The 23,358-nt window shown below is 37.3% G+C and overlaps 1 protein-coding gene and 1 long non-coding RNA gene across 5 annotated transcripts in view; one reads left to right on the top strand and one right to left on the bottom strand.

The window, feature by feature from the left end:
* The first annotated feature begins 219 nt into the window (after positions 1 to 219).
* Positions 220 to 23,358, top strand: part of MYT1L (myelin transcription factor 1 like) — a 119,677-nt gene continuing 96,538 nt past the window's right edge. For all 4 annotated transcript variants that reach the window (XM_058177807.1, XM_058177817.1, XM_058177798.1 and 1 more), the window contains exons 1-4: positions 220 to 274; positions 460 to 493; positions 794 to 856; positions 22,852 to 23,213. In XM_058177807.1, coding sequence (XP_058033790.1) covers positions 220 to 274; positions 460 to 493; positions 794 to 856; positions 22,852 to 23,213 — 514 coding nt within the window. The remainder of the gene's footprint in view (positions 275 to 459; positions 494 to 793; positions 857 to 22,851; positions 23,214 to 23,358) is intronic.
* Positions 15,127 to 20,489, bottom strand: LOC131195705 (uncharacterized). Its single transcript, XR_009154530.1, has 3 exons — positions 20,432 to 20,489; positions 16,248 to 16,404; positions 15,127 to 15,219 (listed from the first exon to the last, which is right to left on the bottom strand). It is a non-coding gene; the product is annotated as an uncharacterized LOC131195705 (long non-coding RNA).

Genomic DNA, 23,358 nt, shown 5'->3' with positions numbered 1-23,358 from the left:
AGTTAATGTAAGAAATTACCCTGTGGGCTTTTGTTCTCAAACAAATATTGGGAGATTTTTTGAAAAAAAAAATCCCCTTCAGTCAGGCTGTTTACTTGCAGGATAAAATGGAATTAAAATATTGTCAATAAATTGTGTATGAGAGCCTGTATCTGTCTGTGCATTGATAGTCTGTGCATGCAGGATAAGAGCATTGACTGCCTGCTAATCTATTCCCAGATGGAGGTGGAGGCAGACGAGAAGCGCCATCGCACACGGTCCAAAGGTGTTCGAGGTACGTCTCTTGCTTCAGTAAATCACTCAAGGCCCCTGCTCAGGGTGACCTTCATCCTCCAGAATCTCTTTGCATGATGCATGGTGACCCTTGCTTTTTTACAGCCTTTTTGGGCAATTTTCAGCAAGAGGGGGGAGTACTTGTAATAGATGATAAATTTTTATATATTTTCCATCTCTCTGCAGTTCCTGTGGAACCAGCCATACAAGAGCTGTTCAGGTTAGTGTGCTGAGTGTAAAATGTATCCCCATTAGCAATTTAGAAAATTCATGTCTTTTAATGGGTATAATGCACTTTCAAGTTCATTGGTGGCTTGCTCATGCCCTGCTGCACTGATGAAATTAATTCCCCTGGGATTTGCTAATAAAAAGCATTCCCTCCTCCCTTTTTCCTTCAGTTATTTGATTTCTCTTTCTCTCTCTTTGTTGCCCTCCATCTCTGTAACACCTATCGCCTGCATTTAATACAATTTCTATGCAGCATGTAGAAACCTTTATAATTAATTCATTTTTTTTATAGCTGCCCTACTCCTGGCTGTGATGGCAGTGGTCATGTTAGTGGCAAATATGCAAGACACAGAAGGTAATGTGCATGTGTATGTGTGAGATTGTGTGCTAGTGATGAATTAAACTGAAGGCATCTAATAAGCAAGTTACCTGACTTGACTGCCTTAATGACCTAGTCGTAAGGGCTGGAAACCGATAGTATAGTCAAGAAATTCTTTTGCATTTGCATTCTGCCCCTGCCTCTTTGCACTTAATTGCAGTCTCATTTTATTCTATAGCTCTAATCATTTACTTCCTCTCCCAGAAATTGAGATTTTACAATATGATCAAAGAAGGAAATGCAATTGTCCTTTTCAAACTTTTTGATCACATTTATTTCCGATTAGACATATTAATCATACTGGCAATCCCTGGGTGTCAGTCCCATAAAATATCCTTTATCTGAAGACATTCCTACTTCTCCTCTATCGTTAGGCAGGATATGCAGTTCTTGCGAACTTATATAGCAAATTAAAATATGACTACTGACATTCTTTTTTTCAGCCAGCATGACTACTGTCATTTAATCTGGTTCCTAAACTAAATAAAAACACAAGCTTTTCAGAACATAAAGTTCAAGGATAGGTTTACATTGCATGGAAAATATCTAGGAAACACCACTGAATGCCACTGAACGCCACAGATTTGATCAGAATTAGTACTAAGAAATATATACAAGTAGTATAATTGTGAATTACAAATTTGTGATTGTTATTCATGTTATAGTTTCACCATGTTTTATATAGATGATTATATTACTTATAAGTTTGTGGAGCAACATTTTTATTTCTGTATTTTAAGTGAAGGAGTGTAGATGATTTCAGAGGAATGGTTTTGATACATGCCTAATTCACACACCAAATGCACATTTATCACAGAAGTGCCAAACCCTAATCCTATAAATTGAAAACTGCCCTCAAATTTGTCAAAAGACCGAAATTATAAAGACAACAAGTGGCAGCTCTACTGACTATAAAGTTTAATGCATATAGATTTATGTATATTAATGGGTAAAAATACTTTTAACACAGAGTTGGATCCTAAGCAAAGTAGTGCTTATTCTCTAAGTGTTTTCCAACCATTTTATTTCAATTCATGGATATTATTAACTCCTCAGTGCATCAGGTCTTGATACAATTTCTTTCAAGCTATATTTCAAAGTCTTGCAGTTAGAGCAATTAAAACTAAATTTAGGGAATAGAGTTTCTCCATTATCAAGTCATAGCACATGCTAAGACCTATTTGTCATTGCAGGTGGGTAAAGTTGCCAGAAAGGATGCCTATGAAATTTTGCTATGCATTTTCCATTGGTTTGATTCTTGTGTCTAAACATTGAACAGAGTAGTCATGCATATGTAATATGGGGATATAATATGCTATGTGTTGCAGCTTCATCCTTGCTTTTACATTGACAATGGCCATATTTTTTGCAAAAAAGCATTGAAAAGAGTACACTGATTTGACGATGAAATCAAAATTATTTATGTACTACTGCAAATGTTTATCAGTTTCTAATATCTATATGCATATTGTATTAAAGGAATCAATAAACCAATCCTGTAATAAACTACACTAATGCACTAATGTTTAAAATCTCTAACTTCAACGAATTTAAGGAATTAGGATGGAAGGAGGAAATGAATAAAGAAAGCAATAGAAACTTTGATGACTGTACATCCTTAATCACAAATTGTTTCGAAGTAACTACCATCACACACAATCCAGTCCTACGAAAGCAGTACAAAGATTTTAAAACAACTACCCTAGTTAAGATATATAATGGGAGCATAGTTATAAGTTATATGCAGATAAATACATTTGCTCCTTGGAGCACCAAGAATAAGTTGAATAAAATAAACTGATATTTATTTTTTATACTGTGAAACATGGCCTAGAAAGATACAATAACCCAAAATCCAAACAAATTCTGCAGACAGGCGAACTATATTCTTCGTTGCATGACAGTTTTTAATTCATTTTCAAGTGAATGCAAGAAAAAGACCTGAAGATATTGTTGCTCAGCATGAGATTTAGAGTCAGTGCTTGCAAGGAAATTGGAAAGAGCAGCGGTGCCCCGATTCCATGCTTCTTATGCATATAACTCAGTTCTGCTCAGACATGATAACCATGCAGTCTAACTATGATACGATAGTTCTAGGCCAATCCCATTTGATATCACTGAGGGCAAGTGATATAAATCCTTTATGGTATAAATGATTTCATACAATCAGAATTACGGAATGGCAAAGGATTTCTTTTCAGCCATTGTCAAAATGTTTGTGAAAAAAATGGGATAATTTTGCCTCAGAGCTACAGGCTTAGAAGATACAACTTTTTTGCACAGAGTCCATCTTCTGTAAACTCTTGTTTTTTCTGTTTTCTGCCTCCATGCTAATGTAGCTTTGATATCTGTTTCTGGGATTTGATGATCTTAAGGGTAATGCGGAAATAAAGATGCATCTCCTAAATAATACATAATATTTGTGAATAGTACAACCATTTAGGATCCAACAAGTCTGCATTTTTTTCAATAGCTTGGGAGTTTTTAAAAACCCTTATGATTTTTAAACTATACCCTATTATTTATTCAGCTTTTAAAAGAATTATGCCCCACCTTGAAGACTGCCTTTCCAAACACAATCTGAAACGAAAATTGTTTAATTTTGTTTCTTCATTTTATAGGTAGGTATAGTAGTACAAAAAACCCGATTCATTAGAAGAGACATAAATTTACTTAATTCTGTTTTTTGCTGATTATATTTCTGTCAGCTCAAAACCACTATAAAGATGATTAATTTGTACAATTAAATCTTACTTCTGACAAACTCTAAAATCAAGCTATTGGTTGAATTACATTACCATGTGAATTTTTGAAGAATTCTTAAAATTAAGTGCTATTCTTTCATTTAAAATAAGTTAGGTGAAGTTTCCAAAGATTTTAAAATATAACACATGGTTGCAGAAGATGGAAAAGCAATTTGAGTATACAACTATTTTCCATTTAGGGGTTTTGTAATAGAGATTAGGTTCATTTGCAGATGTGATTTTACTTTTTTGACACAATCCTGCTACATCAATACATGAACAGACTGAAGCTGTTAATTAAATGAAATTTGAGGACATTTCATCAGACTATTTGGAGAAGGACCAATGAGAGGATGGGGTGGACCTGGCTGTTAACAAATTCTAATAATCAGTTATGTCCATAGAACAGACCCCTTATTAATATGACTCAGTTACAATTTTTAATGTAATATTTGTTTTAAATAATGTTTTTAATCAGTATATTGCAAATACCTCTTTGTTCTCAGTATTATTTTACATTTGTAGAAAATCAAAAGCAATGCGTATAAAACAGGGGTGAAATGTAAAATTTGTTACTACCGGTTCTGTGAGCGTGGCTTGGGGGGGGTAATGTGACTGAGTGGGCGTGGCCAACTTTTTTTTTTTACTTTTAAAAGCATTTTTTCTACAACCTCTTCGGCTAAAGAGGTTGTTAAAAAATGCTTTTAAAAGTCTGTGATGATCAGGCAACTCAGCGGGAATCGCCAGAGGAAAAAAAACTTTTAAAGGGTTCTGATAATCCCAGCTGAGTTGCCTGATTGCCAGAATCTTTTAAAAACATTTTTTCTACAACCTCTTTGACTGAAGAGCTTGTAGAAAATGGCCGAATAAAAAATGCTTTTACAAGTAAAAAAAACAACAACCCTCTGATGATCGCGCGACTCAGCTGGGGTGGGAGGGGGAGGCGGAGATTTTTGCTACCGGTTCTCTGAACCACCTGCTGCCATTGCTACCAGATCAGGTGATCCGGTCCAAATCGGGAGCATTTCACCGCTGGTATAAAATGAAACAAAATTGTATCAGTAATTTCTATACCCATTTTTCATGTCCTAAATTAGTGCTTTCTCCTATTGTTCTTGGGATTTCGATGTTTTTTTTTAACTCTACTTCTATTTGTTCTTCACTCTCCTTTTTCACTAAGGTGATATGGGTGGCCGTGTGCATCTAATAAATGAAATAAATCCCTCCCTTCATTTTCTGATATTCTTACTTTTGTTCTGCTGTAAGTAGAGAAGTATTGGGGAACAGGGAAACCCTTGAACAATTCAGTTGAACTGTATCTTTTTTTAAAAAAATTTTTATTTGCATTTATATCCTGCCCTTCTCCGAAGACTCAGGGCGGTTTACACTATGTTAGCAATAGTCTTCATCCATTTGTATATTATATACAAAGTCAGCTTTTATTGCCCCCAACAATCTGGGTCCTCATTTTACCTACCTTATAAAGGATGGAAGGCTGAGTCAACCTTGGGCCTGGTGGGACTTGAACTTGCAGTAATTGCAAGCAGCTGTGTTAATAACAGACTGTCTTAGCAGCCTGAGTCACAGAGGCCCAGGATGGAAGCTCCTTTATAAGGATCTTCTCTATCTTGTTGGCAAAAGCAAAAGAAGAATAAGGAAGGAACTTTAACCAAAACTGCTACTTCCTTGATATTCCAACTTTCTGCACATGGAAAGAAGAATGTCTGCTTTGACTTCACAGTGAAATAAAATCCGCATAATGGATAAACCTGGGGAAATTGAAATTGTTTCCCCTGGAACCCAGGATAATCAAGTGAAAATGAATTAGGGAGATTGAGGACAAATGTACTAAAAATGTACATTTTCACAAACCATATTAGATGATACTTTAAACCACCAAATATGATGTCCATATTTAAATAACAATAAGCCATGATCATTAAGCACTACCTTGAGATAAGATGGGTGGACTATAAATTTTATAAGTAAAATTTTATAAATAAACAAATAAATAATAAAATAAATAAATGACATGTCTAGCCAAAGTCATCCTGATTAGATATTATCTCAGTATAAGAGATTTCCTACTGCTTCCTTGGCAGTATCTTGGGAGCTGCTGAAGCAAATCCCCGTCTAAAGAATAAGGTGATTATACAGGCAAGTCTATGCCAGCTTACCTGTATGTAGCTTCTTTTCAAGTCAATGCACTCAGAATGCATATGGAGAAAGTTTGTGAAAGGTGCCAACGCTCCTATTAAAAAGTTAAAGCTATTGCTGCTATTACTACTGCTCTTTCCCACTCGCTGCCAAGGAGCTTACAACAAATCCAGTAAGGAACATTTCCACTGAATCAGCCCTTGGTAGAAACCAGCTTTGCCCTAATGTTAGAAACAGTGGCTGGTGAAATTATTATTATTATTTATTAAACTTGGACCCCATCTGAGTCTCAGTGAGACTGGGGAAATCACAACAAATTAAAATAAAACCAATAAAGACAAGATTAAAGCTAGCAAGTATGACAATCCAAATGGAATGAAATATTGTCTTCCCTAATTTTGCATTCCTGGTTTTTGTGTTTGCCCATTAGAGACGAGATAAGGCTCCAGTGTCATGTTTTACTCTACTACATGGAGTAAAATTTGAGTGGCCAGGCCATTACAGTGAAGCTGTAAATTTCTGAGGAAGACACTTAGGGTTGATAAAAGTATTAGCAGTATTAGAAAGATTTTGAGAAGATGGGAAGGGAAAATAAGTCTCTGAGTGTGAGTTTTTTCCAGGCCTAATGATATCTCTGTCCTGGGATTATAATTGAAAGAAAGGGTGAACTTCCCCAAAACATTATCTATTGCCCTGGGCAATAAACTAGGAAGGTCCTGCTGTTTGCTGCCATTAGCCAAACTTCTCCTAGTGATGGAACCAGTAGTGAAATCTGAACTGGTTTACTAGCGGTTTGCTGGCTGCACATGCACGCTGTGCGCACGCATGCGCAGTGCGCACCATGCAACAAATGTGAGGTGCACGTGCACACAGTGCACGCCAAAAAGAGGCATGGGGTAAGTAGAACAGCGCGGGTATGTGTATCAGCTGTGGTGCGCAATCTTTTTTTTATTTTTAAAAGCATTTTTTTACAACCTATTTGGCCAAATGGGTTGTAAAAAATGCTTTTAAAAGTTAAAAAAAAGCTCTGATGATCAGGCAGCTCAGCTGTGATCATCAGAGCCTTTTTTTAACCTTTTAAAAGCATTTTTTAAATGAAGCGGCAAACGGGCAAGCAGGCAAACGGGCAATTAGGTGGGCATGGGCGGGGGGGCAGGGATTTTTGCTACTGGTTCTCCGAACCACCTGCTGACATCACTACCGGATCAGCTGATCCGGTCCAAACTGGGAGCCTTTTACCCCTGGATGGAACAACCACTGGACCTCCTTTAGCTGATTGCACAAAATGGGCAAAATTATACTGAAGTTATTATGGAACTTAGGCCTTAAATGAGTTCAGGTTCATTTCAATAATTTTATCCCATCTCATATTTTTATTTTAGGGAGGCTTGTTTTCTCTGAACTAATTCCCAATTGAAACCACCAGTGGTGCTGGTGGTGAGAATGTGTCTCTTCTCCCATGTGTAAATATACTTTCACTACTAATTTGAACTACAGTACATTGAGGAATTCATGTGCATAGGACACCAAAGTGCTTGTGGAATATTTTTTTGCTGCCCTGAATCATCATCTTTAAAAATGATTTTTTTCCCTGATTTTTTAAAAAAGAGGCTATGAAATTCTTTTTTTTAAAAAAGCATATTAATTGAAATACTGCAGTTAAAATGAGGGATCTCTAGTTTAAGAAATAACCCATCTAATCTCTACCTGGAATTCCCATCTAGACTTTTTTTAAGGGCCGTGGTGGCTCAGGCTGTAAGATAGCCTGTTATTAAAACACACCAGCCTGCAATTACTGCAGGTTCGAATCCCACCCGGCCCAAGGTTGACTCAGACTTCCATCCTTTATAAGGTAGGTAAAATGAGGACCCAGATTGTTGGGGGGGCAATAAGTTGACTTTGTAAATATACAAATAGAATGAGACTATTGCCTTACACACTGTAAGCTGCCCTGAGTCTTCGGAGAAGGGTGGGATATAAATGTAAATTTAAAAAAAATGAGAGAAAGAGGGAGAAAATAGTGGCAAAGCAACCATTCCTTTTCTTTGCCACTTTGGAAATCCTTTTTTCAGTTCCCCCCCTCACCCCAGGACATCTTTGTGGTGCATTTCACCCTTTTTAATCACCTTACTAACTAGTTAAAAATCAAATATTGTATTTAGCCAACCCCGTCTCTCTTTCCTTCTGTTTAGACTTTTTAAAAAGAGGGTAGGAAAGTGGGGGAATAAATCCTGGAAACTGATTTTTAAAAATAAATACCGATCCATTTAGGTTTAACTCTCTGAATAAAGAATGGAGTGAAATAGAATGGCTATGTTTGCAGTAGCATCCTCTTAAGTGTTAGCTGAATGTATCTCTCTGATGAGAAAATCCTTTCTTATTCGAGAATTGCCGACTCTGCCGTTGTGCCCATTCCTCTTCCCCTCCCCCCCTCCTCCTGTGCTTCTTATACCTTTTCACCCACTGGTTTGATTGCCATGACTGCAGCCGTGGGTGAATAATTGCCTGTCTTCACAGGAGCATGTTCTGGAGCTAAAGTCGAGTGCTTGCTTCCTGATGTATGCCTCATTTGGATTCTGCCGACAGCCTAGAGGCTGTATTATTCATGCCTTGACACATAGCACTCACTAAAAGCATTGGAACTGGGCCAAGGACTGGCAGGAAGATAGCGGAACATTGCCTTTGCAACAGAGAGAAGCATGTATAATAGAGGGGTGGGGAAGAAAGCAACGGGGAGGGGAAAATCCTCATACCTTCTCTTTCACCAGTTCTTCTTTTGATGGGGGTCGGGGGGGGGGGGAGAGACGGATTCATTTGCATGAAAATAAGGAAATGATTTTTTCCCTAAGAAATGATTTCCTTCCTCTTGATTTTGACCCCTCCCCGCCGCTCTCCATTCCACCTCCTTAAAACCATGCTTGAAAGTTTAACACAATTTTCCACATTTAATTGCAAAGCTGATTTTAATTAGTAAGGCCCTGCATGTGAAAAATGAAGATTCCACTTGGGTGAGTGTAACACATTGCAGTGTCTGTCGGATGCTCTAATTAATGTATGGCGGCTGTATAACGTAATGCACGGTGGGATATTTATGAAAAATTCTGGGCACGCAGGCAGTCGATCTGTATGTTCTGGAGTCCACACAGATAAATAACTCCCACCTCCCGCCCTATTCTTTATGAGACATCATTGTGCATGCCATCGCTCCATCCATAAAGTTTATGACTTGCCTGTATTTTTTATTATTTGTCAATGATATTATAAATCAGAAGGCAGGATATACATATTTTAATATTAATTTTAAAGAAAGATTTGGCTATGCAGCCTTCCAGGTGAGCTAAAAGGGTGAGGATCCTGATGAACTATACTGAAAGCTCATGCAAATCCTGGGTTGCAACATGGGACAGGGGGAGCATGGGTGGGTGTGGGTGGATGTGTTTAATTTAATACATTTTTGTTATACTTGTTGGGCTGTGGCACCCAATACATCATTCAGACATTGATATCAGCCTGAAAGAGTTCCTAACAACAGTTTTTAAACTACCAGTGTTGTTCTCATAGAACAAACCAAAACCAAAACCAAGCAACATTGTGGCTTAGCATAATGTGTAGCCCGGTCACTTCAAAGACTTATGGAGAAGACTTTTTAAAGATTATTTCATTATTTTTTTTGTAAACTAAAGCACTGAAGTCTTACGCCTATGACACATTTGAAAACACAATTTCTATCAGAGGCGACCAAAGGGCATCAAGATGGTGGCTACAATTGTGTCATTGAAGAAAAACTCTTTGCAAAGTTGAAGCTATGTCATTATGCATATATTTATACTGAGTGTAGCATAAGTAGAAAATGCTGCCGCTTTCTCTCTTAACCATTCATCTGCTATAAATATTTCCCTGACTCTCAAAGGAATGCTGTAAGATAGATTGTGTTTGTATGTGCAATACAAAATAGAATAGAATATCATATTAATGCAAGTATATTACAATTGCTTATACCAATAAAAGAGAGATTATGTGTAATTTAGGGTTGAAATGAGGGGTCTTTGGTGCTCGTTGAGCTTGGTTGTTTTCTTCAGATGTTTCATTACCAAAATTAGGCAACATCATCAATGCTAGTAAGGTGTGGGTTTTGCTCTCAGTTTATAGTCTAGTGCAGGGGTCCCCAACCTCTGGGCTGCAGTCCACTATTGGGCCGTGAGCCTTTTGGAACTGGGCCACGGATGTAGCAGGCAAGTATGTCCATGCATACTCCATTTGCATGAGCAGAAGGTGCATATGCCCACTACTCGCACAAATGGAGCTGCACATGCACTTAACTGCTGCTGGTGCAAATGAAACTGCACGTGCATGCACATGCACTTGCCCCGCCATTCACACAGGACCATCCCCTCCCCTCCCCAGTCCGCAAAGCAAGAAAGGTTGGGGAACTCTGTTCTAGTGGCTTACTCTGTCACCAGTATTTATGAGGGTGATCTTAGATGTTCTTTGATTGGGCTGTTTGGCAGGTATTATTTCCTTCATTGTTGGTCTGATGTTAATCCAGGGGTGGGATTCTACCGATTTGGACCGGTTCAGGCGAACCGGTAGCTCCGACAATCAGCTAGGAGTGAACCGGTTCGCTCCAACGAGCAGCTGGGCCTGCCCGCCCACCCCTGTGCTTTACTTACCTTTATCTTTGCAGCTGATTAGCACAGCAGAGCGGATTGCCATGCCTCAGCTGTTTTAATTCCCTAGCACTAAGACGGAAGGTGATTTTTCTTTGAATTGCGCACACACGCACAGCTATCACCGAACCGGTTGTTAAACCGGAAGGATCCCACCACTGTGTTAATCTATACTCATCTGGGTGATTGCTGGTGGAGAGGTGTTTTGATCTTGTCCCCTTTTTGGCTTTTTAATTTTTATTTTTGCATAGTATGTAGATATTGTTTATTTCTATGGGCCTATTGATGGTTCATTTGTCAGAGGATCAGGCTTCTAGAAATTTCTTAGTTTTTGGACTTGGCTTGGTCTAGGATGGTCATAGTTTCCCAGTTGAAACTATATTAAGTATAGCATAGATTAATTCCAAAATTAATATCAGACCAATGATCAAGGAAACAACCAAAGAACCTCTATTTCATGGCCCCATCGGAGCCTGGATCTGAAGAGGAGGAGGAGATGGAGTCGGGACAGACAGAGGGGGAGGGCGTAATTCCTATGGCTCATGAGGAATGACCTGGAGATGAGGATGAGGCAGAATAGGCAGGGAGGAAGGAGGGCACAGCTGACCAAGGAAGGGAGGAAGAGATGGAAAGGGTAGGCAGCGGAGCAGAGGAGGCATGGAACTCCAGAAGCCAGCAAATGCTTCCCCCACCCAATCCCTGAGTGGGGAGAATGGAGAGGAGGATGAGTCAGCGCAAGGTGAACTGACTACTTGGGAGGAGGGCACCCAGCCCCTCCTCCCCATCTGGAAAGTAGTATTTAAGGAGATGCCATGGGAAGGGGCTTTTTTCGTGAAGAAGTGTTGTATTTTGTGGCAATATGCTCCAAGGCTCTGAGAAGAACTTTGCTCCAGAATCCTTGCTGGTATGGACTGAGGTTTGATCCTTTGCCTTGACATTTGTTGTGAACTTTGCCAAGTTTGAGGTCCTGTCTTGCCCCCGGAGTGGTGCTGCTCCTGTGGACTTTCACTGCCAGGAAGTTGCATGAAGAGCATGCGGGCACGTGTGTTTGAACCTTGCTTCTGGACTGTAGAAATAACCTGTGGGCAGAGACTTTGGAGAATGGACTGGGACTTGCTGATTTTGGGAATTGTGGGGGGTGATGGTTGAATAAAGGTTGTCAAGCTTCCGCCTAGCACATGTTGCTTGCTCACCAACCCTGGGTCATAACACACTTAAGACTACCCCCATCAATATTGATTTATTCTGGACAGCACCATTTCAACTGCTGTTATAGCAGACAATCCTCTTTCAATAGTGGTTGAACATGGACAAGATCGGTCTCACTGTGTTTTTCCTGTTGCTTCAGTCTGGATTTGGTTTTTGTACAATGGAGCAGTTGATTCTTTCATCCCAGTTCTTAATGCAGGACCTTAAATTAAACCAATTTAATTTATGGGGAAGACAGATGAATTGGGGGCAACCTCCCTGATAAGGAAGCAGAAAGTAGAGTACGATAGCTTTTTAAATGTCAAGCTGTACAAGATGTCATTTGCATACGTATAATTAATATGTACAATTTTATCACATAAATAATCTTTATTTGTGTAGCAAAAATATGCCCTCTAATTGTATTCAAACAGTGAATATTAAATCCTAAATAGGTCTGGTGCACATGAGTATTTTTGAAATGCACAGATTTATAAGTATGCAGCACTGTGCACAGCAGTGATTCAAACTATGACTGCTGCAGTAAGAAGCGGTTGCGAAAATTCAGAAGCTGAAAATATTTTTATAGTCTGACATTCCTATCTTTGACAGGCCCTTAGATCTGAGAAACATCACAGCATGTATAGCTGGAATCGCTTCCCTTTCCCTTTCAATTAATTCAAAAATATGTTTCGTCGTATAGGCAGAACAACATTTAATTTATTTATTTCATAGAAGTATTTCCTTGGCTGATTGAAAATTAATCATTAAGCAGATCGAAGCAATGCAAATAATATCCCACCCTCCCCCCGTTTTACTCCTCCTCCTTCCATTTATTAAATTATATTCACTATTTTTTCAGGAACTCAAAGCAACACCCATGCAATTCCTCTTGCAATTTTCCCCCATAACAATTTTGGGAAGTAGTACTGAATGCGGAACTCATAACTCACTCCAATTCACTCTGTGAGTTTCCATATTTCAGAGTGGTTTTGCACCCAGGTCTCTGAGTTTTAGTCTAGGATCATAACCTCTATAGCACACCAACTCTTGGGATTTTTGTGTATTCAAGAGCGCTTCTTTCCAGCATTCTTTTTTTATGTTCTTAATCAAGGGTTTTTATTTTGCTAATGGTAGAAAAATCTACAGCCTTTTTTCTCAGAAGTTCAGGCACATGAGATTTGCTGGCTTTAGAAGAAATTGCTATTTCCATTGCACAATTCTCATGCAGTACACAATGGGAATTTCTGCACTCCTGGGATCATAGTCCTATCCCCCAAAGGAGATTAATCTAGAAACTAATAGATAATACTATTAGTGTAGCATAAGCAATTATATATTCAAGTTCTTCTTTAATGTGGTAGTCCAAGATGGAATGCTTAGTAAAAACTAATAATAAATTGGCCTATATTCATATCATACTTTTATAAAGCACATGTGGTTAATAGGATCATGTGTATATACATTTTGAACTATATTAACTCTTCTTTTCCATAAAGTATACTTTCTTAATCTATATTTTAAACCACCAAATTCAAGTTATTGTGATTGACTTCAAAAATGTTTCACACTTTTTTCCTAAAATATTTAATGCTGTATATGTTTGACAAATAGGGAGATTGTTTGCATTTCAAATTGAAACTATTTTTTTCTCCAGAAGCACGATGTCTCTAACTTTTAACAAGAGAAATCCAGTGGCCTGCTTCTTCACAGGTCATACTAACTCATAGTTTGTTTAACCATGGTTTATCAAACAAAACAGAATAATCTGGGTTAACAATATGCACCAAGTGATTCTGTCCCTTCTGATAGGGAGAGGCTCAGAAGGACCAGAGCAACCTTTGCAGGGTTATTTTGACAGCTATTCTAGGAATCTGCCAGATAAAGTCTTTCAGATTCTGGTTGGTCAGACCCTATGGAATTGATTGAGACACCATCTTCTCGGTTATCTGGGGGAGCGTTTGAGCCTGTTAGTTCTGAACAACTGGACAGGGTCCTTGGCCTTTGAGTTCTGCCACCTATGTTTTAGAATTGCGTCCCTTCTGGTTGGTTAAGGCCTTCCAGGAGATCTTACATATGGTTGGATCCAAGTAATGATGAATGCTACGTTGTGGCAGGGTATGGTTCTGCTTATTTTGAAGGAAGTGATGGCTTACTCTTTTTTTCAATAGGCCATCATTGGATATACAGTAACAAAATATGACAATTTTCATCCAGTCTCCAACTTTCTCTTTTACAGAAGCTTGTTGTGAAGGGTGGGTTTACAGCTCAAAAATTCTTGAAGGGAACAGATTATTTTACCCAATTATAGTTGACTTTCATCCTGGGTTATAGTATTGCCATGGCATTGATCATGTTTGGAAGACTTCTGACAAGCTCAGAACAGGGTGGTGCATACATCCCAGCCTCTTGGTGGCCTTTGATACTATTTATAATAGTATCCAGTTTAGGAGATTTGAGAGTTGGGATGGGACATATCATTGTACTGGATTCTCCCACTTTCTCTGAGGTTGATTGAAGTTGCTAAGGGAGTGGGAGAAACTGAGCATTAGCTTCTGTTTCAGGCCTTAATTTTTTCTCTACTCCCTACTCTTTTGCAACATATCCATAAAGTTGCTAGGCTCATGAGACCATTTATCAGCGTGGAATATTATATCATCAAGATCATATCTTCTCCCAGTTGTCCAAGTGATGCCATGTTTCCCAGTACCTGGAGGTTGTAAGATTCTGGGTTCAAGACTGAGTGACTGTGTCCATCTTACATTCTTAATTCCATCTTCCCAGACATAGTTAGTGTATAATGTTCACTTTTGTAAGCTCCCAAAATTGGGATATTGGTGGAGTCCAGTATCTGAGCTTTGTGCTAGACTGTGTTATGTTTTTACAATATTATTTTAGACACTAGTATTGTTATTCACCCAGACCTATCTGTTTAAGATGGGTACTAAATAAATTATTTAAACAATAAATAAACATTAAATTATGTTTTGCAAGCTGTAACTGCTAGAATTCCACAGTACACTAAGGCAACATTCCCCAACACTGTACTTTGCAGATGGGATCAGAGAATGGGAAGGTTCAGGATGTCATGGTCTCCATAGTGACCATGTATTCATTCCAGATAATTTCAGCCCCATCACTGCAAATTGGACTATATGCTTGCCCTAGAGCAGCTGTTGGGTAATCTGGATATGGAGAGTATTTTGTTGTTTTGCTTTTTGCTATGGTCAGATTATTTTCTGGTCTAATCGAGACTGATTGCCAGGACCCCAAAGATAAATGAATTAATTAAAATGATCCACCTCTGGTGCCTATTGGAGCTGAATGAATTCCAATAATTTCTGCAATAAAACTTTCTTCATTTCAATGTAATAATTTACAGCATTTAAAAATAAAACTACAGTATTATTAAACCACTGGAATTCTGAAAGTCTTGCTGGAAATTACTCAAAAATCTTGAAGGCATGCTACTTCCATATTACTTGATGAGAAATGAGATAGGTAGTTCTGGAGAAGTCTTCATTTTGGATTGAAACTGGATTATTAGTGAATTCTTCCACTTAGCCATTTGCATTCTTGGATCCTAAACATACATATAGACATTCATACATACATACATGCATTTAAAAACAAAATTATTATTTCCAAATTGCAACATAATTAGGATGTATTCAGTTCTTCAGTTACATGAGTAAAATTAACATATATTTGATGTTATAAAGCTAGTGAAAATATAATGATCAGATTGGCCTTGGTCATAACTAGCAACTTCTGTTTTGAAATATTAATGTCAGCATTCCAGAAAGTCTCCAACTCCAAGTAAAAACTCTGAGGCAGGCATTTCTCAAAGTTTCATTTTATTAGAGTAGGTATACTGGCACATCTGGGAAAACCTGATTCTGAGGGTTCCAGGTTTTCCTTCAGTAAATCAAAACTCCAAATCCAGCCCCTTCACCCATCAGTCTGTCACATGGTCCAATCATCATCCGTCCCAACTTGAGCCATCCCTGCAACCACTCCTCCTCTAGGTGCATAAACACCATGACCTTGACCAAAGGGAAGAATGCTATTATGTCTAACTAACATTTACTCTCCTAAATCCCCCCTCCTATTTTCCCAGGAGCATGAAGTTGGCAGCATGGAAGCTTCTGCTGCTATTATGGCTTCCAAAGCTGACAATTTATGGTTAACGCTCCATAGATCATCATAGAATTCTTAAGGAAAAATTAGTGAATAGCAGGTGTGTCAAGAGAGTAAATTCCTCACTTTATATCTGCTCTTTTTGCTTCTTCAAGTGAACTTTGGGAGAAATAAATTATTCTAATAGCAGAATCTAAGAGCATGCAGAGATTATATTTCTCTATGTATCATTATTTTCTGGAAAATATAGTGCAATACAGATTGATTGAAAATGGTCTTTGAATACTGACAGCAAATTGAGAAGTGTATGAAATCATGCTGAGCTTTATTTCATTTTCTTGTAAAATGCAGGCAGGCAAAATGATAAAGAAACTCACAAACTAAAAGAGAGGAATATATGATGGAATTTGTAATCAGTGTAATTACAGATAATGCCTAACGAACAATGAACAATTTTCCATTGTATCTCACCTGTGATTCTTATGAAATAGTTCAGATTTGTGAAGATTCAAACTTCTGCTTCAGAGACGCACGGTTGACACAAATCTCGTAGGATATCCTGGACTAGTCAAATGCACTCTTCATCATTCAAGGCATGGCTTAACAGCTAAGAACCAGTCTATCAGGACTATAAATAAAGACATTCTTATGTAAAAATAAGGTAAAAGGTAACAGTCCATTTCTAGCAGCAGGCCCAGGCTGTGGTTCTTCCTGTCTGAACCCTTTAGCTTAGACATGAGCCTTAGTCTAATTCCATTACTAGGAAAGATTTAGGTACAAGTTGGAGCAGGACGATCCATGGTGGATTGAAACCAGTCACATAGATTCAAATTAAAAGATACAAACCTGAGATTCTTGAGGACTATGGAGGAATACAAAGAGAATTTGCATTCTGCGTCTGAATCTTCTCCCCAAAATTTGAAGTAGGAAGAATTCCTAGCATTCACATTTCCACCAAATCCTAGGTTCTTTTTTGGGCATATACCAGCCTCGCAATAAATTATAAGGATGTTGACCTTTTTAAAGGAAAGGCCTCCAAGGCCTCAAGTGACATCATTCCTTCCTCACTGAACCTCTCATTTTTAAAACATTGTTTGTGATGGTGCTGGGTTTTAAAGAATGTTACTAGCACTGTAAGAAATACTTCATAATCTACTACTTGCTTATCTTATAGAAGACTTGTGCAGGAAATCTCAGTTGAGAATTTCATTGCTCATTATTTCAGTGAATAATATATCAAAGAATAACTTTCACTTGTGTTTCTGTTAAATTATTTATTTTAATCTTATTGTGTTTACCTATAATTAGAATATTTTAATCATGCCCCAAAGCTTAAGCCTTCCTTCTTCCTTCTTTCCACATTCATTCCACTTTCCTTGTTTGCAGACTGAACCCTGGGTTCAGCACTTTGTCTGAAGGGGAAGCCGGGTATTTAAAGATTAAAATGTGCTGCTGTTTGATAAAAACAAAGTACAAAAGGAACCAGTGCAATATTCTCAAGATATAAAATCCTGTCTTATACCATTAGAAAATATTTGTACCTTCTGTGAAAGTACTCGGTGTAGACAGGGAAGTATTTGCATTTAAACTAGTCTCTTAATATTTTCTAAGTAGCTGTCACTTTTATTCCAAGGCAGTAACTATGCACTTTTTAAGGACTTTTTTGCACTTGAAAACTGTTTAGCATACTCCTAACCTCCCATTTCGTTCTGCATTCCATGTATATATAACTATTGCTTTTCATCAGGCAAATATTGGCAAGTGTAAAACACTTGCTTTAAGCTAATGCAGCCTCATACAGTACCATACCAATTCATACTGTTCCTCAAGTAAAGTCCTAATGAGAATCTCCTTTTTGTTCTATAAAATCTGTAATACAGATTATTATTCCACAAACATTCTTGCGAACACCCCCACTTTTACCTAAATCTTTTTTTAATCTTGTATTTTGTTATTGTTACATTATATTAATTTCATATATAGAAAAGAGAGAAGCACAGAAATTTACCACTGTATTGATGCAATTCAAAAAGGTATTGATATTTGGTAGTGTGTTTTGGATCACAATATTTTAAAATTTCTATAAGATCTTATGTGAGAGAATAGAATACTAGTGATATTTGGTTACCTGGAGATTTTACCTGTATTTTTCCATTTCCATGTTTATAATTTATTAATTTACCAAAAGTTAAATTAATGCTATGGTACCATTACATGTTTTTATATTTTTATGATTGTTTTATAAATGCTCAGAGTTATGGTACATAATGTATGTATAATGGGTGGCCAAATAAATAAAATACTTATCTTAGATAAAATAGCTATTGAAGGCATTGTATAATATTGAAATGATACAGAGAGCAAGTTTTTACTATTTTTTAAAAATTCTATGAAAGCAGGAGAAAATTTTGTGGTCTGATATTTAAATATAAATTGATATTGGACTTTGGAACTAAAACACCATTTGAGTTCTATCAGAATGGCACATACAGGGCACTTTTCCTTAAGGTCTAAGAGAGATATACAGAGGCTGTATTATGTTCATGTAGCATCTGTCTCGCTTGTTCTGAAAGCTTAAAGGAAAGTGCTTTGTATATGCCATTCTAATAGATTCTACCTATCTGTTTCTAGAACACCACTGAGTGCAAGCACCTGGATAGCTCCTAAAGTTTAAAAAAAGCTTAAAGTTGTTTAAAGTTTAAGGGGAGGGAGGGAGGGAGGGGGGAAGAAAGGAAAGGAAAGGAAAGGGAAGGAAAAGAAAAGAAAAGAAAAGAAAAGAAAGGAAAGAAGATCTCCAATGCCAGCTTCTCAGCTATATTCAACCTGTAAATAATTTTTGTAACTCTAGAACTCTTTAATTTTGGTGAAAAAACTAACAAAATGTATTGGCACATTTTCCAAAATTAGGGAACCAAAACTCTAGAGAGCTTAATATACTTTATAATAATATAATACCCATATAATAATTCATTCTGTATTGCAGAAAACTTTTAAAAATTCCATTGAGACCAATTTTTAGTTTTTTATGGGTTTTTTTACCCACTAGAAAGGGGTGGCCAATAAATTTAAATAACAACAATAGAATAAGAATAATTTGTGTAATCATTCCACCTCTATAAAATTTTCCCACAAAATATTAATTGCCAGCAAACATTTGTCCACCTGATGCATCACAATATTGTGTGAAAGTTAGTTAATATTTTATTAAATGTAAATAATAACAAAAAGTAGTTACATTATGCTATGTTTATGATACACCAAATATTCATTCTCCTGCCTCTAAAATCAACTTGTTCCTCCTTTTGCTACTGTGTGTTGTGTTTAATTTTTTAGCTGTTTCCAGAATTAATTTGATTTTCTGCTTCACCTCATTGCCTGATTCTGATCATTAAGTTAATCAGCGGCACAGTATGTATCATAGCTATCCAAGGAACAGTCCAGGTTTTTAATCTTTCAATTGTTGGTAATCAGATTTGTAATCTTTCAGTTGTGATAAGTCAGTGGACCCAAATTATTTTCATGGCTTCTCTTTAGAATCCACCTAAAAAGAATGAACGTTTCCGTGTGATACAGAGATCATAAATTGCTGAGTTGGTGCAAGTGCTTATTTTGCTATTATAAGGTCCCAGAAGTTTCCCCAAGCCAATAGGATGCCAAAGAGAGCAAGACTTGCAAAAAATAATAGCATTTTATTTATGGCCAAAGTAAAGTTTGGGTGAATACTATATCCAAAACATACAGACAAAATGCATTTAAGGAATAGCCACACTCCTGCGAGAGTGGCTTAGAGTATTATATACATTTTATGCTATTAGAAACAAAGTTTACCCAATCAGAGACAAAGGTTTGTTACCAACGTGATCTTTAAAGTGTTCTTTGTTCAGGCCCCTGTCTCTGTCCACCTTATCTATGGAGCATTCCAGCAGAAAGCTTTCAGGATTCAGAATTTATGAGGCAGGAAAACTCGCCACTCTGGTTCCTTTATCTATAGGGCCTAATATTCCTGGGTAACAGTTTCTTCTATATTTTCAAAGATGTGCCTAGCTTTGAAGCCAAGAATAGAAGCAAGACACAGAAGCAAGATAACAAATTTTGTACTAATGCCAACCAGTATTAAGGTTACAATTTACTAAACTAGAATTAGTCCTAACAACTAATTTCTGACAGTATACAATAATATAAGCAGGAGGCAATAAAAAAGCTCAATTCATAACAATTGATTTCTAGCAGTATATCATATCAGAAAGAAACAGCAAATATTGGTTTAATCAGTAACAATTATAAAGTAGCATAAGCAATTCATAATAAAAACAAATAGCCAATATTAGTTTGATTCATATACTCCTTCATTATCACTACATGGATCAGGAAGTGAATGTGTCCATAGATATTGAAACACTTAAGGTCTCTTCTCACATTATTTTACAGGTTGAAGTGCTCTCTTACTAATCACAGGAAAGCAATTTATTTTCAAAGCCAATCTACAACCAGCTGTTTCCATATTTTTGGAGCACTTTCTCTTTCTCCAATAAGATGCGTATAAGAATAACTTTCCAGACAATATTTTCATTGGGAGTTGTGTTTTGCAGGAGGATCCCATTTAAAAAACACATTTTTAAAGGCAAAGGGGCATTTAACTCAAGCTAATAGATTACCTTGCATTTGAGTTCCAGCAATGTCAAACAGTCATAATAATGTGCAGAGCTGAAGAAGGCACTGGCTCTCATCAGATTTGGAATGACTAAGAAATAACATGGCTAATTTTAGAACCATTCGTATCCAATTCCCGCCCTCCTAGCCTCAGATCAATGACAGTGTTGCAATGCCATGGGAGATGTACATTTGGAGAAATTAGTTAACATGACATGGAAACCTGCCCTGCAGAAATTCCTTGGGATAAGAGCAAGGAAGTTGGGTTTCCTCGCCACAGATTCAGCCTCTCCAATTTAATAATGTTGCTCTTCAAATTGTATTGGAACTGCTATGGACAAGAATCTTCTTCATGTGGGATGTTCTTCCTGTTGTCATGGGATGTGGAGACTCTAGAAAGAGTGCAGAGAAGAGCAACAAAGATGATTAGGGGCCTGGAGGCTAAAACCAGCGGTGGGATTCAAGTAATTTAACAACCGGTTCTCTGCCCTAATGATTTCTTCCAACAACCAGTTTGCCAAACTGCTCAGAAAGTTAACAACCGGTTCTCCCGAAGTGGTGCGAACTGGCTGAATCCCACCATTGGCTAAAACATATGAAAAATGGCTGCAGGAACTGGGTATGTCTAGTTTAATGAAAAGAAGGACTAGGGGAGACATGATAGCAGTGTTCCAATATCTCAGCGGCTGCCACAAAGAAGAGAGAGTCAAACTATTCTCCAAAGCATCTGAGGGTAGAACAAGAAGCAATGGGTGGAAACTAACCAAGGAGAGAAGCAACTTAGAACTAAGGAGAAATTTCCTGACATTTAGAACAATTAATCAGTGGAACAGCTTGCCTCCAGAAGTTATAAATGCTCCAACACTGGGCATTTTTAAGAAGATGTTGGATAACCATTGGTCTGAAGTGGTGTAGAGTTTCCTGCCTAAGCAGGGGGTTGGACTAGAAGACCTTCAAGGTCCCTTCCAACTCTGTTATTCTATTCTATTCCCGTAAGGTCCCTTATTCATCTGAACTTCCTTCTAATGTCACTAGTAGAAAGAATAAGTGAAATGGTAAACGGGTCACACGATTGAATGGGTTTCCTTCAGGCGCCTGGATATTTCTACTTTTTACTTTCTCTCATTATAAATCAAGTAATTGAACTGAATGGAATAGAAAGATAAAACCTGTTTGAAGTCTCAGTTGAGGAGACCACAGAAGTTGTCGTCCTTTTAAGCTGTGATCCTATATATTGTACTCTGAAATAAATCTCATATGGGCTTCTATTTTTAAGAACACAAATATAATTTCATCGTTAACTTCCATCTTCTGAAATCATTGAAGATATTTGCATAGTAAATGTATACCCCAAAGAGTCTTTTAGAATGCACACTGAAAGAACAGGGAGCTCATAACTCTTGTTATTGGTGTAAATATACAAATAAATAGCAAGACAAGAGTGTCTTTCCATTCTAATTCATAAACAGTGTAGGATCTATTTTATTAGGAGAATAGATGCACCATGCATTTAAAGAAAGTTGCCACAAAAAAAGACCAAGGCTTGCTTTCTTCCATTATCTGATTTATGTAAAAAAACAACAACACATTTTTATCAAGTGATCTATTGTTGTTAAGCACTAAACCTTTAACTTGTTGCTGAAATCAGTTCTGTACAGCCTGTGTACACCTGGTTTTTTTTAAAAGAACCTCTTTATCATCCAGCTAGCAGAAAGATGACAAAGTCTGCAATCTTGCAGGCATGGAAATAAATCTCATTAATCTCAGTGGAGCTTATTTCTGAGCATGCTACTTAACATTATTTCTTATATAGGATTGTGCTACTATTTATAACTCAGGAGTAATGTGTAATTAGGTGACTGAATAAGAGATAGTTCTTAGAACTCTCTGCATGATTGGGTAAATTGGATGGAAATTGGGTGTCTTGGTTTGCTGAAAAGTTATACTGAACCACATATAGTCTTTATGCAAAAACTTTAAGTTTGGTTGGATGATTACAGCTTTATAATGGACATACTGGTTTGCTTCTTTTTTAGTGATTTGCAACTTCCTGTTTTAGATCAGGTCTCTTCAACACCAGATTTGTGTATTTGAGAGGACTCATATTGGAAATCATAGTATTAATTAATGATTGAGAACACCAGGAAGCCCCACTGGGTAATGATATCTAGTCTGTAAAACGTTTTGCATTGATTCTAGTTAAAAAGGCAATAAAACAAAATGTTAATAAGAATTTCCATAATTGCTGTTCAATGTTAATTTCAGGTATATTGCCAAACATTTTCATCTCTCCTACGGTTTTTATAGAAGAAAGTATATTTTTTTTTTAAAAAAAGCAGTGAATTGCATCAAAGCATTTCCCCCCCTTTTGACTGATGATCTGGTAGAGGGTATAATAACACATGTATTAATTCTTTCTGAACAGTGTTTATGGCTGTCCTTTGGCAAAAAAAAGAAAAACCCAAGAGAAGCAACCCCAAGAACCTGCTCCAAAAAGAAAACCATTTGTGGTTAAAACGGACAACTCTTCAGTAGATGAATGTTATGAAACAGATGGAACTGAAGAAATGGATGATAAAGAAGAGGAGGACGAGGAGGAGGAAGAGGAGGAGGAAGAAGAAGAGGACTATTCTGATGATAACGAAGAACAAGGTGATGAGGAAGAGGAGGATGAAGAAGTAGATAGGGAAGAAGAGGAAGAAGAGGAAGAGGAGGAGGAGGAGGAAGCAGATGAAGTTGAGGAGGAAGAGGAAGAAGAGGAGGAAGAAGAGGAGGAAGAAGAAAGTGGTAATGAACAGTGCATTAATAAAAAACACTCCATATGCATTTTGTGTTAATCTTCCATTATGGAACGGTGAGATTTAACAGTGTACCTTTCATTAAGACTAATAGAAAGCATCTTTGTGCTTAATCTCTCTGCTCCATGCTGACA

This window comes from Ahaetulla prasina, chromosome 1 (assembly GCF_028640845.1).
Source record: "Ahaetulla prasina isolate Xishuangbanna chromosome 1, ASM2864084v1, whole genome shotgun sequence".
In the NCBI taxonomy this organism is placed as follows: Eukaryota; Metazoa; Chordata; class Lepidosauria; order Squamata; family Colubridae; genus Ahaetulla; species Ahaetulla prasina.
This window is presented reverse-complemented; position numbering and strand designations above follow the sequence as displayed.